The following is a 16,926-nucleotide window of genomic DNA, read 5'->3' on the forward strand; positions in this document are numbered from 1 at the left end:
GCTGTAATCTATACTGTGGTGGGAGAATATATACCACAGAAATCTCAAGTCTTAAAGAGAGAGAAACTGAGAGAAATGCTAATTAATATTCATGATCTGTGTCCATTCAGTGACTGCCAATCCAGAAGCATATGATAGGGACCACATGCAGGCAAGTACCAGATTAGGCTTGGCACAATTCTTTGGAGCTGTTGACATGGCTAGCACTGGGAAATAATTCTTTCCTTGGAGGATTTGGGGCAACAGAAACCACACCAAGCAACAAAATGGCATACAACATTTATTCAGGAGGCAGCAGAAAACTGACAGTCATCAGCTGTAACTAGACAGCAGATTCAGCATCAGGACAAGCAGGCAGACAGCCCAAGGCAAGAATTCTCTTTGGCGATCTAAAGCCGGCAGAGATGCTTGTGTATGGGGATTGGGACTGGAGGGTGAGGTGTCAGGAGATACAGCAGCTGGAGGAGTTGAGGGGCATCCAGGATATGTAAACCCTTTCCATGTTGAGAGGCAGCAGAGTGTAGCGAATGGGATACTAGACAAGGTTGTGCCCTTGCAACTTAGCAGTGTGATCATGATGTTCAGGCAGCTAGGTAGCATGGTAGAGTGCCGAATTGGGGCTCAGAGATACTCTCTTTGTAATCCTGGGGGAGCAAATCACTTAAACCCCCCACCCCCTTAGCCTTAGTTTCTTCATCTGTAAAATGGGAATAATAATATCCCCTGAGGATCCAAAGACCTCTCTGAGCCTGTTTCCTCAGCTGTAGAATGAGGGTGAGAATACCTATAGTATTCTATAGTATAGTGTGTAGTGCCTACTTTATAGGGGTGGTGTGAGGCTCCAATGAAATAACATCTGTAAAGTGCTTTGCAAGCATTAAAGTCACTTAGAGATGCCAGTCACTGTTGGGTTTGTTCCTTGGGAAGGCTGCCCACAGAGGAGCAGTTATCAGAGTCCATAGGTAGGCTGGGCCAGATCCCCTTTCCAGAAGATACTGAGTTTGGCAGGAGAGGGAACCAGTCAGGCTTTCTGAGAGCAAAGAGAACTTCCTGCCTTGGGGGCAGAACGGGGGGTCGCTGGGTAGCAGCAGGGGCCCAAAGATTCCTTGCACATACTCTAAACTGGGAGGACTCAGTTGCTCAGCCTTTATCTGGAGCCCTTTTTGGCTGGAGAGCTGCCACCTTTGGCCATCGGCTCCTTGTAGTCACTCCCACAGCTGCCCTTGGTTTTGATTTCAGCAGATCCAGGCTTATAGCTGTAAGTGCTCGAGGTTCCAAAGCCCACACTGAAGCCAGTGCCTCCTGGCCCAGTGTTGGTGCTGCTGATGACCGCTGTGAAAGAATACACACACAGAACTGATGCAAGGCAAAGGCAAAGGGAGCTGAACCAGGAGAACATATACAATAGCAACAATACTGATTGATGAAATGACCAACCATGATTCCAAAGGATAGAGGAGGAGGTCTGCTACCCATCTCTTGATGTACAAGTGATGGACTCAAGATGCAGAATATGACAGAGATTTCCAGACATGGCCAACATGGGAATTTGATTTGCTGCACTATGCATATTTTATATAAAGGTTTTTTGTTTGGGTTATTTCCTCAGGTAGGAGTGGAATGGAGAGGAGAAGGAAAAGGAAGTTCTGAATAGTTTTGTTTTTTATTTTTAAAAGAAAAGAAATAAAAGATGACTGAAAATTTTTGAAATGACAGAAGAGAACAGAAAGAAGTTTAGAAAGAATCACAGATAGGACTACTTTGAAAGTAATTTTAAGATATGAAAGAAAATATGATATGCTTAAAAAGAAAAGCAAGCTGTATAGAAAAGAGATTCACAGTTTCATGTACAACTCTCTCTGTTCAGTTGAGCATATGAAAATACTTAGTTTTTTTTTAAGTTTCTCTTTTAAGTTCACTTCTAAAAGTGAAAAAAGAGTCTAGAGAACATGAAGGAAAGAAAGAAGGGAGGGAGGAAAGAAGGAAGGAGGGAGGGAGGGAAAAAGAAAGCCAGAAGGGAAGGAAGGAAGGAAGGAAGGAAGGAAGGAAGGAAGGAAGGAAGGAAGGAAGGAAGGAAGGAAGGAAGGAAGGAAGGAAGGAAGGAAGGAAGGAAGGAAAGAAAGAAGGAAGGAAGGAACGGAGGGAGGAAGGGAGGGAGGAAGGGAGGAAGGGAGGGAGGAAGGGAGGAAGGGAGGAAGGAACGAAGGAACGAAGGAACGAAGCAACGAAGGAGGAAAACAATATGGGAGAGCCCTGGATTATGAGTCTGGAAACCCGTGTCCTTCCCCTGGCTCTGCTACTCACTGTGTGGCCTTAGAAAAATAATTCCCCTTTCTTGTCCTAGGTTTCCTCCTCCACAAATGAGAAGACTGCACTCACAAACTTTCTCTAAAAACTCCTTCCAGTTCTGACAATGTGCTATCCACTTGAGACCTTTCACCAATGGCTGGAGGATCCCTAGTCAGATATGCCATAAAGGGGATGCTTGTTTGAGTAGGGGCTGAACCAGATCCCTCTGAGGTCCCTTCCAACTCTGAGAATCTGCCATTCTGGCATTTCAGATCTCCCCCTTCCATTGTTCTCCCTTGACTACCACCCAAACTTAAGAGTGGTCTACATTACTCCTTGGGCTTTTGCCTCTCCCTCTCCTCCAAGTATCCTGATCCCCCGGCCTGTCCTCAAAATGACTGGCCCTTGTCCTGTGAAAAGGAGAGATCCCAAGAAGAGGGCTGAGGTTTGCATGTACTTACAGATGCTCACGGAATTGGGATACTCTCCAGACATCCTGCAGAGGGTGAAACACAATCAATTAAGTGATCAACCAATGGCAGCTATTCTACCTAGCCCAATTATGCAGTTTCAGAGATGGAATGCTAAGACAATTTATATAAACTATCCCCAGGTCAGGTTAAACCCTCAGTTGCCATTTCCTACTTCACTATATCCTCCATAGGCAGGGGTATTGTATGACATTAGGGCTCAGTAGGTAAAAGAACATTGGACCTGGATCCAGATTCCCAACTCTACCACTCAGATCTGTATGGTAGACTGTGAGAGTCAATTAAACTCTCTCTGTCTCTGTCTCTTGACTGTAAAATGAAAAAGCTTAGACTGATAATCTCTGAGAGTCCCATTCAGCTCTAAAACTATGAAAACTCCTTCCTCACCCCATCCTGCTTTGCCATTCTTGGAGAAATGAGTCAATGGGTAGAACTCTGGATTTAGAGTTAGGAGACCTGAGTTCTAGGACTGGTCATCTTCTACTTACTAACCAGATGACTTTAGGTAGGTCATTTGATTGTCTCAGTTTCCTTTTCTGTAAAATTAGGTCGGTCTAGATGACCCCTAAAGTACTTTCTAGTTGTAATATTCAGTGCCAAAGCTCATTCTCACTCTACCCTCCATTCAAGACTCAATTTGAGTGCTACCTTCCATACCTTCTACCATTCCTGATCCCTCCCACCCCCAAATCACTTTGTATTTCATTTTGTGGATTTTACATTTATTTGTCCATGTACATGTTTTTTTCCTGACAGAATGTAAGCTTCTTGAGGGCAAGGACTGGTCTTTTTATATTCCCAGAGCCTAGCACATAGTAGATGTGTTGATAAATCCTTATTGATTGATTGATTGGCACATAATAGATGTCCAATCTATTTTTCAAGACTTGTAGTATATTTTCTCCCATCATGTAGTTCAACCAAATTAGCCTTCTCATTGTTCATTACATACAACATTTCATCTCCTTTCTCTGAGCCTTTTTCTAGACTCTCCCTTACTTATACCTAGAATGCCCTCCCTTCTCCCCTCTGCCTCTTAGAATGCCTAATTTCCCTCAACTCAAACAGCCCTTCCTGAATGATGCCCTATCCAGCTACTAGTTCCTCTCCTCCTCCAATTATATTTCATATACACATTGCACATGTTGTCTACCATAGAATGTAAGTTCCTTGAGAGCAGGACCTAGTCCATTTTTATCTTTGGTTACCCATCACTTAACCCAGTACCCGACAAATAGTAAATGCTTTAAAATATTTGCTGATTTACTTATAAATAAATACTTGTTTCATTGTCTTGGCGTAGGATCTGACCAATCACTAACTTGTACAAAAGTAATGTTACTCTCACCTGCACTCCTCGCCCTCCAGTAGCTTCCTGTAAGTGGCAATCTCCATGTCCAGGGCCAGCTTGACGCTTGTCAGCTCCTGGTAGTCCCGCAGCAGGCGGGCCAGCTCCTCTTTGGAGCAATGTAAGGCACCCTCCAACTCATCCAGCTTGGCCCTAGCATCTTTCAGAGAACAGTCACCCCGCTGCTCAGCATCTGCAATAGCTGTCTCCAAATTGGCGCACTGTGGGGCAAAGGACATAAATTCTAAAGTATTTTTTACTACATAGAATGTCTTGATGTTACAGGATCATAGATTTAGAATTGGGAAGAACCTTCGGGGTCATCTGATCCAACAGTCTCATTTTACCAGTGAGGAAGTTAAGAGACTTGTCCAAGGTCATACATATCTGTTTCCCCTCATTGTTGAAAATAATCTACCCAATGTTGGAGTGAACCCTAGGTTGGAACCAATCTGGCTAAGTCTTAGAGAATGAGAACTTCACACATTATCCCTCTTTCCAGTCCTGAGGACTCCATCACCTCTTGCTCTGACTCAGGACCAGGGACTTGCCATATGCCCTGCTACTGTGTAATAGTGCCCCTTTGCCTGACACCCCCAATTCCCATCTTTTTACCTCTTGTAAGGGAATTGTTAATGACATTAGCATTATTATTGCCATATGTAGAACATGACAGTCTACTGTCTCATGGCTCCACTCATAATCCCTGTGTTTCTGAGTCATAGGAAATCTAGGCTGAAGTTCCCTTCCCTGACCTTCTCACTCCCTCATACCGATCCATCAGCCCCAAACTCCATGGCAGGACAGTCAAAGCAGGGTACAGCATTATATTGTTATAAAATACCCTTCACATTATATCTATACTCTCCCTAGAGGAATTAGTCAGTATGTATTTTATATTTAAATGTTGTTTAGCCCTCTCCCTTTGATAGAATCTAAGGTTCTTGAGGACAAAGACTGTTTTGTTCTTATTTTTGTATCAGCACAGTGTGTTCCTGATGGGAACTTAATAAATTCTAATTAAATTTAACTTAATTCCAGTTCAAATTCTCATTTATGTAGATACCATGAGGTATATACTTTGTATAATACTGTGGTATCTTCATAGTCAACAACCTTGCCTGCATCCTAAGTTTGTCTAAATACAATTTATGCAAATAGACTCAGGAGAATGTGGGGAAGAGATGCTACGGGAACATGGCAAAATTATTTTCTCATGTGTTCTGAATAATAATAGCTCACTTTGACCACAAAAGGTTAATTTCTGCTTGATGTCCTTTCCTCATCATGCAAACCTATCTTTTCATTAATTAAACATCATAATCTAGTGTTCATGGTTGCTTCAAGGACCTTGTGCATTTTTTCACATCTATACAATTCTTGAGTCTTCAAAAAACATCATCAGCTCTTCATTTTCCATATTCATTTTCCAGCCCGTTGCTTCCAGACAAGGATGAAGCAGCTAGGTGGCGCAGTGAATAGAGCACTGGTCCTGGAGTCAGGAAGACCTGAGTTCAAATCCAGCCTCAGATACTTAACACTTACTAGCTGTGTGACCTTGGGCAAGTCGCTTAACACTAATTGCCCTGCCTTCTCCCCTCTGAAAAGAAAAAAAAAAGGATGAAGCAAGCATCCAAGTGGAGTAGCAACATCAATTCTCCAAGTTTCTGAAGATATGCAAATGTGGTCCCTGGTCACCATGGTCATCAAAAGGCAAAGGGCAGGATGACCTCCACACCAGCACATGATACAGCATACAATCATAGATGAAGATCTGGAAAGGATCCCAGAGACTGTCTAGTCCAACCCCCTCTTCTCACCCTACTGATTTAATCTTGTTTCTTGGTACTCCCCAACACACATCATTTGTCCCATCAGTTCCATCTCCTTACCTTTCCCACATTCATGCTTTTACTCATTGTTCCAGTTGCCTAGAAAACCCTTCAGTCCTTTAAGGTTCATTTGAAATATTTCGTTTGCCATGAAACCTTCTAAGCTTTTTCAATGAGATCCTTTGATCTCCCTTCTCCTCAATCTCCTACAACATTTATCATGCCATATGGTTTACCAGTTAATTATATGCTGTCTTAAATTAGTCATCGTGTAGACTAGTCTTTACAAATAGATTGCACATTTCTTAAAGGCAGTAGCCATCTATCTTCCACAATATCTTGGGTTATACTAAGCACATAATAGATACTCAACAAATACTCGATGATTGATTTATCAGCCTAACTCACCTGTTTCTTCACACTTCCAATCTCTGAACGAAGTCTCTGGATCAGTCGATTAAGCTCTGAGATCTCAGCCTTGGTAACTTTAAGGTCATCACCTTGTCGGCCAGCTGTGACTTGTAGTTCTTGGATCTGAGGGTGAGTAGTGAAGGCAAGGAACAGGGAAGAGAATTTATTTACAGGATTTATTTCTAGGGGGTTAACTGATTAAGCTGAACAATTTGGTCTCACATTCTCATACAGTATTGACACAAACATAGTATCAAGGTCTCAAGGACAGTAACTGTAAGAGTCTGTGATGAAGTACGTCCAAAAAAATAAGGAAGGACCAAGGAGTATTGTCACAAACATGGCTTTCACAGCCCTTGATGAAGCGTCATCATTTCTCAGCTCTTTGGTGCTCTCTGTGCCAAAGAACTCAGGCCACTTACAGCCCAGTCCAACCAATGTCTGAGGCTTTACTCAGAGATACACACAACACAAGGAAACACAAACCCAGGCACACAAGGAAAGACACCCACATAAACAGAGCCACACTTCTCTGCCATTAAAAAAAGAGAAAATCTCACTGGGCTCTCTTACTCTCAGTATAATATCCTCAGTTCTATTCTCAGTCTTTAAGAATCATTTTAGAAATAGCAACCCTGGGGCCCGACATACTTTTATATACTACCTAAAGGCATCCTCATGGTGAGAGAGAGATAGGTGCCCATGTTAAGGTTGTTAGCAGCCCAGTAACCATTGTCTTTCTTCCCACAACTCAACTGTTCTACCTTCCTTATCAAAATAACATGCTAAAAGAATTAGAAAATCAGAGAATCATCCCAAGAAAACTAAATGGGATCAGTATGACCAATTTTTCAAGAGGGATGTTTAATTGACCAAGTTTCCTTTGTCCATGCCCATAGCGAGATAGATACCCATATTGTCAAAATAGAAAAAAAAACCTTCAAGGCACCATTCTTTATCCATTAATAAATATTTGTTTAATTGATCCATGAATCTGACCCCAAGCAGGAGAATCCCTGTTCTACTTTGAGGGGGACCTCTCTGATTCTCAATGGCTTCCAGGGAATAAAAATGCTTTCAGTCATAATTTACAATCATAGTCAAGAAGTATTTACTTAAACTTACACTATTTACTTCCAAGAGGGAAAAAAATATTTTAAGAGAACTTTAGTAGAATTTGAATTTTCTCTCTTCTCCCTTTCCTAGCCTCAGGGACTTAGAAAGTTGTCCCAAAGTGAATGAGAAATCTAAGACAAAGTCAGGTCAAGACCATGGTCAATCTGTAGAGTCGTACCAAGCTAGAATACAGATGATCTAAATAGAGGTAGTGGGTCTAACCTCAGTGCTCCAGTCCAGTACTAACAATTCCATCTGAGCTCACCATGACCATGAGAGAAACATTTTCTAATAGGAGAACCCGGTTAAGAAGCTATGGCCCACCCCCAATATTATAGTGTAGTGGAAAGAACAAGGTCTGGATCTGAGGCCCAGCATTGCCATGTACTAGCTATGTGACTTTGGGCCAGGCTTTTAATATCTCTGATCCTCGACTTTCTGACTTATTAAATGAGGATAATACCGATTTCAGAGGGTTGTTCGAAGGATCACATGAGATAATGGGTGAGAAAATCTTTGCAACCCCCCACCTTGCTCTGATAGAGGGCCTCAGCCTCAGATTTGCTTCTCATGGCTGTCTCCTCATACTGGTTTTTTATTTCATCAATAATGCTGTCCAGGTCCAGGTCTCGATTATTGTCCATGGAGAGGATGACAGATGTGTCACTGATATGGGACTGGATCTGGGCAATCTCCTAGGCAAAGGATAAGCAACAGTGAATTTAAGAGTATTTCTCTTTTCCCAAATAACCTCTTATGTACCCCTAGGACACTCTATGCAATAAGGCAAATACCAAGGGTGTGCTAGCAAATGCTCAATAATCAGCTCTCCAGAAAAAGAAATGTACTTCCAATAAGTTTAACCTGCATCATTAACATTTTCTCCATCGCTTTTTTAAGTCTAGACAAACCACAAAGCAGTCAAGTCCTGAGCTGTAGCCTTTGCCCGTTCTGAGTTTTCACTCTGAAAATTTAACAATCAGCTCTTGATAACCAGTTCAAGCTGGCTTCAGCAATATCCCCTGGTCTCACTGGGTGCATGAGGGAGAGCAGTTGATCGAGAGTCAGAAGAGCTGAGTTTTAGCCTCAGCTCTGCACTTATTAGCTGTGATTGAAAATCACTTTATTTATTAAAAATTCATCTGTAAACCTGCCCTGAGACCAGGGACTATTTTAATCTCTCCTTGTAGCAGCAGTCCTAAGGACAGTGACAGGCATATAGTAAGACTTTAATGAATGGGTCTTTTTATTTCTCTTTTAATTTAAATGATTTCCACAGTCCCTTTCAGCTCTAATTTTTCAAGATTCTGTTGTCCATATGTCCTGTACATATCTGCTAGGGTTTGTATATCCATCTCAAATCAATACTCCCTGAAGGTTAGAAAGCACATATGGCATTCACTTTTGACTGTTCCTAGCCCCATTCTACATTATCTCCAGTATATCTGAGAGTGTGCTTAATATTTCTGCTGTTGAGGTGAATTGTCTTCCTTAACAAAAGCCTTGCAAATAAGTAACTACATTTACCAGCCCATCTTTCTCCTCACTCCTTCAGACTAACTCCCTTACCATGGCATCTGCTTCCTGGCCTCCTCACCCAACACCAGTCCTCTAGGTCTTGGGCAAGGAGACAGATGGCATCTGGGGGGCCACTGGTCTGCATGTTTTACTTGGGGGAGGGAGAAGGTGGGAGATGAAGCTTACCCCTTCATAGAGGCACTTAAGGAATTTGATCTCATCAGTTGAAGCATCCACTTTAGCCTGAAGTTCTATTTTGTTCATGTAGGCTGCATCCACGTCCTGTAGAAACAATAACCCAGGGAGACATAATCTCTTCCTTCAAGTTTACCCCCTTGCCCCTGATCCAACTTCTCCAAGATGCTGGGCAGGTGTCTTTTTGGGACCATAACTTCAACATCACATGGTAATGATGTCTGCCTCCAAAGCCTAGCACTTCTGCCAACAGGACTGTTCTGTACTTTCCCCTCACCGTCCCCCTGCTCAATGGGAAGGGGACCCAGGAGTTCAGAAGACCACAAGCCTGCACAAGATCCAGGTGTGCCCAATGTATATGGTCAATCAAACATCTGAATTTTAAAACAATTAATTTTACCTTGATTCCTTCCAAGCAACATGTTAAGAATTTATTCCTTTCCAAGCCACATTCCTGACTCTAAACTTTCTGTACCATGCTATAGAAACCTGTATACCCTGGGAAATCACTCCACTCCACTTCACACTTTGGAAGTATTCTTCCCACCACTGGCTTCTCCTTCTGATTGGCTGTTTCCTCCCAGAATATCCATTTTAAAGAGGGTTCCTGGGTCACCTATGCCTTCATTCCTCTCCAGGCTGCACTCCAGATTCTCCCAGACTTTCCCCCCTACAATGTTTCTAGTAGCTCCATCTCTTCTTTCCAGCTCCCTTTTATATGTGGTGTTGTCTTCACACACACATACACACATACCATTAGAATATAAACCCTTTGAGGTCAGGAATTATCTTTCTGCTTATATTTGGATTACCAGAATTTAGTGATTGATAAATGCCTCTTGAGTCGACTTAACTCAAGACAATAAACTCAAGACAAAATACTTGGGAGTAATGGACATTAAGAAATGTCCATCAGGGTCCAAGGGAGAAAGTGACCCATATCTTTTCTCAGCTGATCATTCCCTGTGTGACCCTGAGCAAGTGACTTACACTCCCTAGACCTATTTCCTCTTCTGTAAAATGAGGTAATAACAGTACTCATTTCCCAAAGTTGTTGTGAGGATCAGGTGAGGTTAACACAGGCAAAGAGCTTCAAGAACCTCCAGGTGCCATGTTTAGTGCTTCTACCTTCTCCCACAAAACAACCAGATTTTACTTGCTTGCCTGAAGTGAAGAGGCCAGTGGTCACTAAGCCCTTTGGGCCCACCCATGACTACTCCCACTTGGTTTCCCTTCTTCCACCCGCAGCAGTTGCTGTCTCACCTTCTTGAGCACCACAAACTCATTCTCAGCGGCTGTTCGTTTATTAATCTCCATCTCATACCTATGTGGGAGTAAAAAGAAGGGATTGCAAATGAGATTCACTAAGAAGGTGGGGAGGCCCTAAACTTTGACAACATTAGGGTTCATGTCCAGTGAGGATGAAGTAGGCTTCACCTCTGGGATGCACATATGGTCTTCTCCAACGAAAGTTCCTCTCTTCCTTCCAAATTTTGTTCAAAATAACGGCTATATTTACATAATGGCTAATAGGGTGCAAACTTTTTTACCTCACCATATGTCATTTAATAATTGCATACCAACCCTCTAAAGTATGCGAGACAGATGTTATTATCGCCATTTTATAGATGAGGAAACTGAGGTCTAAAGAGATAAAGTAACTTGTCCAAGGTTACAAGTATTAAATGGGACAACTGTCACTCAAATCCAGGTCTCTCCTGACTTCATAGGGAAGAACTTTCTACTAAAATATTTGTTATTATTCATTTGTTCAGTTTTGTCTGATCCCTCATGACCCCATGGACCCTTTGGTCATGCCCATGCCAGGCTCTCTGTCTTCCACAATCTCCCCAACTCTGTCCAAGCTCATGTTTGTTGCTTCCATGATGTTATCTATCTCTCCATCTCATTCTCTGCCATCCCTTTTTCCTTTTGCCTTCAATCTTTCCCAACATTAGGGTGTTTTCCAATGAGTCTCATCTTCTCATTTTGTGGCCAAAGTATTTCAGCTTCAGTTTCAGTGTTGTGAATACTAAATGCTAAAATAAACCCTGTCTCAAAACTACACTTGACTTGATTGTTCTTTTCCCTCCACATGTCCTCCCCACTGGCATGATCAGCTTGCCCTCTGTTCCTTTGCATGGTTTTATATATTGTTTCTAGTCAGGTTTAAGTCTTGGTATATGCCCCATTTCCCTCACTCACCCACCAAAACATCCAAACAATAAGACGTCCACTCCCTAAGTTTAGGAACAAGTCTCCTTCCTCCCTTTGTGTCTATGCCCAGTTCTAGGGAAAAGCCAGTTGTTCAATTAGAAATCACTCAAATGGGAAAGTACAAGGTGGAATGGAGGAAGTTCTCTTTTATTGTCTATAAATTGCCTATTATCTCAGAATCCTCCAATTCCTAGAAGTCCTGGGCCTTGGAAGCTATGCCTAGGGGCATGACATCCTGAAAACTCGTCTTCTGATTACTGGTTCAGCTTAATGGGAGAAACAACCCACTTCCAAATTAAGATGCCTCTAAATTCTTCACACCAATGGTGAGTACCAAAAGTCAGACAATAGTAGGGACTGAATTTTTAATTTCATTGGTATAAAGAACTCCTCAGTGAGGAGAATCTCTGCCAATGCAGGTTGATCTGCAACTTGTAGTCTTTGAGAATTGTATAGGTTAAGTGACTTGCCCAGGGCCAGTCCCACAGTCCTTGGAACAATTTGAAACTACCTTCCTGGTTTTGATGCTGGCCTCTTTATTTATTATACTATAAATAGTGGGTTTATTAAAAAAAATTCTGCTAGGAATGAATTTTGGTCTTGATGTAGAAATTGTAGAGAGGCATATAATGAAACTGTGCAAGAAATTCTAATTCCCAAGGAGCCAGAAAATCCTCCAGGTTCCAAATCTGGACCTACTCTACCACCATCTTTGTGCTAAGAACAAACAAAATCATTTATTGAAACAAAAGCCAAAAAAAGGAAAGAAAGAAAAGTTAATAGCCTGCATAAAATCTCTCTCTCTCTCTCTCTCTCTCTCTCTCTCTCTCTCTCTCTCTCTCCCCCTCTTTTCCTTGCTTCCTCCCTTCCTCCCTCTTTTCCCCCTCCCTCCCTCTTTTCCTCCTCCCTTTTAGTCTATCTGATTCACACATTCTCCAAAAGACTGGAGAGACAGGAGAAAGGAAGGGAAGAGATGATGGTAGTGTCAACATATGGTTAATATTAGCATGAAATCTTTCATTGCAGGCAAAGAGCTGAATTTTTTTTTCCACAAATAAAATCCATATCTGCCTTCTCCTCTGATTGCCTCTTCTTTTTTAAGTTTTGTTTTTAATTTATAAAATAAAATAAGCATTTCCATAACAGCAAAATCTTTAAAAAGATGATTGCCCATGAAACTGAAAGCTGATTATGTACAACTTGCTATCTTTACCTCTTCTTGAAGTCCTCCACCAAATCCTGCATGTTCCTCAGCTCAGAGTCCAGCCTCACTCTATCCCCTGACAGTGTCTCCACCTGCCTACGAAGAGTGCTGATGTAGCCTTCATAAGTGGGTTCTAGATTCCTCTTGCAGTTGCTCAGGTCTAACTGCTGCAGTAGGTTCCACTTGGTCTCCAGCACCTGGTTTTGTTGCTCCAGAAAACGCACCTAGAACACCATGCAGTTGACAATTAGAACCCCAAACTTGGGTTAGTTGACTTCTGAGGTATTTTCTAGCTCTGAGAACACTATAGTGATACTATAATTCCTTCACTTCTAGGTTAGGAAGGCTAGAAATCAGTCAAGTGGTAAAGACCATGGCTATTGCTATTTAGAGACTAGCTATGGTTGCTAAGGTCACAAAGAAGGAAAAAAATGATCCAAAAGAAATCATGCAATAAAGCTAGAGAAAATGGGTGAATGGGATTTAAAAAGTGAATGGTTTCCCTCTTTATGGAGGTGGGGTAGGGAAGCATGCATGCTATCCCCTTCCTGACAGAGATAATAAATTTAAAATGCAGAATTAGACAGTTTTGGATATGACCAATGTGGGAATGTGTGTATATTTGTTACTATGGTCTTGTCTTTCTTTTTTCCTCAGTGGGGAGGAGAACAGGAGATGAGAGAAAAAAAAATAAATGCTTATTCATTGAAAAGAATATTGTTTTAAATAAATTGTTTTAAGAATGTAAAGAGGATAGAAAAATCACTGCCTTCAAGGAGATTAAGTATATGGGCTATATTCTTGGTCTTTACTCTGGCTCTATAGTCCTTCTCCCATTCCATTAACTTTCCCTTCTGCTATTCTTCTATTTCATTCTCTAATTTTTCTGTGACTCCACAGTTCAGGTTCTAGCCAGAAAAATCTGTCCTCTGTTCTCTTCTCAAAATTCCTCTCTCCCATTTTTGTAACTACATATGGGTCTTACCTGGTTTGTCTTCCAATCCAAAGTGACCCTGCACCATATTCCCTGCCTCCTCGTCTCTAGTAGGAAGCTTTCTTAGATTTTTTCACTTACAAGGCTTCAATGTCCCCACCAAATTCCTCTCTATTCTCTGCTTCTTTATCTATTTTTGTGTGTCTTTAGGTACCCTGGATACATTGAGCATCATTTTTTTTCACTGAATTGTTTTTATGTTATTTAATACATTTTATTTTCCCCAATTACATATTAAGACTATTTTAACAATTTTTTACAGTTTTGAGTTGCAAATTATATCCTGTCCTTCCCTCCTCCCTGAAACAGCAAGTAATCTGATAGAAGGTTATACATGTGCAATCATGTTAAACATTTCCATAGTAGCATTAGACATCATTTAAAGAAACAGTTCTCAAGGTGTGGTCCAAAGACCCCTAGAAATCCTGAAACTCCTTAAAAGGGCCTATGAGGTCAAAATTTTTCATACATTTGAATTTTTAATTTAGTAAATGCTGGTAGATATAACTCACATAACCAAAAGCTCTTTGTGTATGGGGAAGGGGAGAAGTTTCAACGATTTTTAGGAAGGCAAAGGGGTCTTAAGATAAAAAAATTTGAGAACCACTGAAGTTTGAGAACCACCAGATTCCACCACTTATCGCCAATTGATCATTTATATAACTTGTTTGTGCACAGTTATTTGCATGTTGTCTTTCTCATTAAACTCTGAGCTCCTCAATAGACATCTTTTACCATTCTGTGTACCCCAGTGCTTAGCACAGTGCCTAGCACATAATAGAAGCTTAATAAATATGTATTAACTGACTGACTCAAATCCCAGCTTGGAAAGATAAGTTATTTCACTTCTCTCCAGTCTATTTCCTCATCTGTAAAATGAGGAAGTTAGTTACAAGATGTCTATTTCTAGTTCTAAATCTTATATAGTCTCTCATTAGATTGAAAGCTCCCCGAGGGCAGGAATAGAAGTTGTTCCTCTTTCTGAATCCCATACAAATGCCCACCAGTGCTCAAGATGGGACTGTGCCTAAGAGAAGGAGGAGGGACAATACGGAGAAGATAGGTCAACCTACCTTGTCGATGAAAGAGGCAAACTTGTTGTTGAGTGCCTTGATCTGCTCACGTTCCTGGGTCCTTACTTTCTGAATCTCAGGATCCAGTTCCACATTGAGTGGGGCCAAGAGACTTTTGTTGATGGTCACCTGGGGGATACCTCCAGGTGGACAGATGGATGGGCACACAGGCCCCAGTCCAGCATTTCCAAAAATTGTTCCCACAAACCCACTTACCCTGCCTCCCCCAAAACCAGACCCATGCCCAAGGGCATAGCTGCCAGTCCGCGATGCCCCTGTTGTGGCACTGATAGAAATGCGACGGTTGCCACACAGGCTGTAAAGACTCTTGCTGCCAAAGGCTGCTGCCCCTACTCCCTTCACCCCACCTCGGAAGGAGGTTGAACTGCTACTAAGTCGACTTGAAATGATAGCTGAGCAACCACTGAAGCCAATGCGGTCCGCACTGGGGTAGTGATTGAACTGGCGACTCATGGCAGCCAGGCAAAGATGGAAGCAGAAGCAATGCAAGGAGACAAAGAGATGGGACCAAGAGGTGGAGCTCAGCTGATCTGCCTTGATAGTCTCTCCTCTTATATAGCCTGGACAGCTGGGATAGGAGACAGTGAAGTCAGCTTAATTTATGGGTCAGGAATATCTTTCAGGTCACTCTGGACCACTTTGCAAATTACCTCTTTGGTTCTCCATTTATAAATTATCTGTCACCCCACCTCACAGATTTTTGTCTCTTCCACCCAGCACTCTGATGAATCCCCCATAAAATGACCCGGGACACAGAAATTGCTTTGCTTACATGTTGCATTATAATAATTTGGGGTTATCTATTCATGTTGCCCTCCAATTACTGGGGTTATCAACTCCTGGATCTCCAAAGTAGGCTCCCAGATTGTCTCGCCCCCTCAGTGGTTTGGGGCTATGGGTTGGGTTGATGTTGGGGCCAATTCTGGGTCAGAAGTGGAATGAGAAGTATTATGGACCATTTAGGGAAATGCCCTTCTTGCCTTCCACTACCCACAGATACTGACTAAAATCCTTCCCTTCCTACATGGTTCCTGTGCTGGTTGCTGAGGAATGAACTAAGGGAAGGAAGTTACATGGGTCCTCCCTTGGGGAACTCAGAGTCTAAAAGGGGGAATGCAAAACATACCCAGGACCGAGAAAATGTTCCAAGAGAATCAGAGACATCATAACTGCCTTCATCAGACGAAGAGGAAATAAACTGGAGAGGGAGAAAAAGAAAAGCAAAAGAAGGAGAGAAATGGCAAAGTTTGAAGCAGCTGTCCTAGGTAAAAATGGCTTGTGTATGGGGCAGCTAGGTGGTGCAGCGAGTGAAGCACCGGCCCTGGAGTCAGGAGGCTGAGTTCAAATGCGGCCTCAGACACTCAACACTCACCAGCTGTGTGACCTTGGGCAAATCACTTAACCCCAACTGCCCTGCCTTCCCCCATCCAAAAAGCAAAAAAAAAAAAAAAGATGGCTTGTATAAAAATGTCCCCAGAGATCGGTTAGGATGGGGATTCTTCATCTTTTTTGTATCCTAGACCCTTCTGGCAGTCTGGAAGAATCTTGGATCCCTCCTCAGATGAATATTTTTATTTAACATTTGAAGGAAATGCTTCATTTCAATTAGAGATTAGTTTTCACTAATAAAGGCATAACTTAACCTCCACTCCTCCTGAAATCTATTTATGAGCACCTTGGAGGTCTGTGAGCCCCAAGTTATGAGCTCCTGAGTTGAGAAATGTCCTTCCTTAAAGAACTCCAAAAATGAAAGAGATCGGAGGCTATTCCTGGAGGCAGGCGATTGACTGTAATAAACCCTCAAGTTCTTTTCTAGTCCCCAAAGACTATGATTCAGGACCTGGGACTATCTAGACACCACTAATGTTGGATCTAGGATCTGATAGGAATGTCAGCCTGTAATGATTCCATTTTATCTCTGGAGACAAAGCATTAGAGTCAGGCAAGGGCAAAATTAAGACAAAAAGGAAGACTGCCTTGCACCTGAATTGAGAGCCCATTCTCCTATTCTACCCCCATTACAAGTGGGAAGTTCTTCTTTGTGTGTAACTGAACTTCCTCTGGCTATAACAAGCCTGTTAATCTAGAGATTCTCTTTAGAGATGAAGAGCAGAGGGTCTTCATTAGTTGAACACTGTATTTGGAACAAGGGTTTTGGTTTTCATTTTCCAGTGGGGGAGGAGGAAGAGAAAATAGGTGTTTGTTCATTTAAAAAAA

At 42.0% G+C, this 16,926-nt stretch overlaps 1 protein-coding gene across 1 annotated transcript; it reads right to left on the reverse strand.

Annotated features, from left to right (window-relative positions):
* Window positions 1-1,147: 1,147 nt before the first annotated feature.
* Window positions 1,148-15,162, reverse strand: LOC138171593 (keratin, type II cytoskeletal 72-like). The gene is made up of 9 exons (XM_069101123.1): window positions 14,689-15,162; window positions 12,631-12,845; window positions 10,464-10,524; window positions 9,192-9,287; window positions 8,018-8,182; window positions 6,369-6,494; window positions 4,129-4,349; window positions 2,751-2,785; window positions 1,148-1,332 (listed from the first exon to the last, which is right to left on the reverse strand). Exons 1-9 carry the CDS (start codon window positions 15,160-15,162, stop codon window positions 1,148-1,150), a joined length of 1,578 nt encoding a protein of 525 aa, XP_068957224.1.
* Window positions 15,163-16,926: the final 1,764 nt, after the last annotated feature.

Source organism: Petaurus breviceps, unplaced genomic scaffold (genome assembly GCF_028583685.1).
Source record: "Petaurus breviceps papuanus isolate PSGF00001 unplaced genomic scaffold, PetGlider_PUasm1.0 454, whole genome shotgun sequence".
NCBI classification, from domain to species: Eukaryota; Metazoa; Chordata; class Mammalia; order Diprotodontia; family Petauridae; genus Petaurus; species Petaurus breviceps.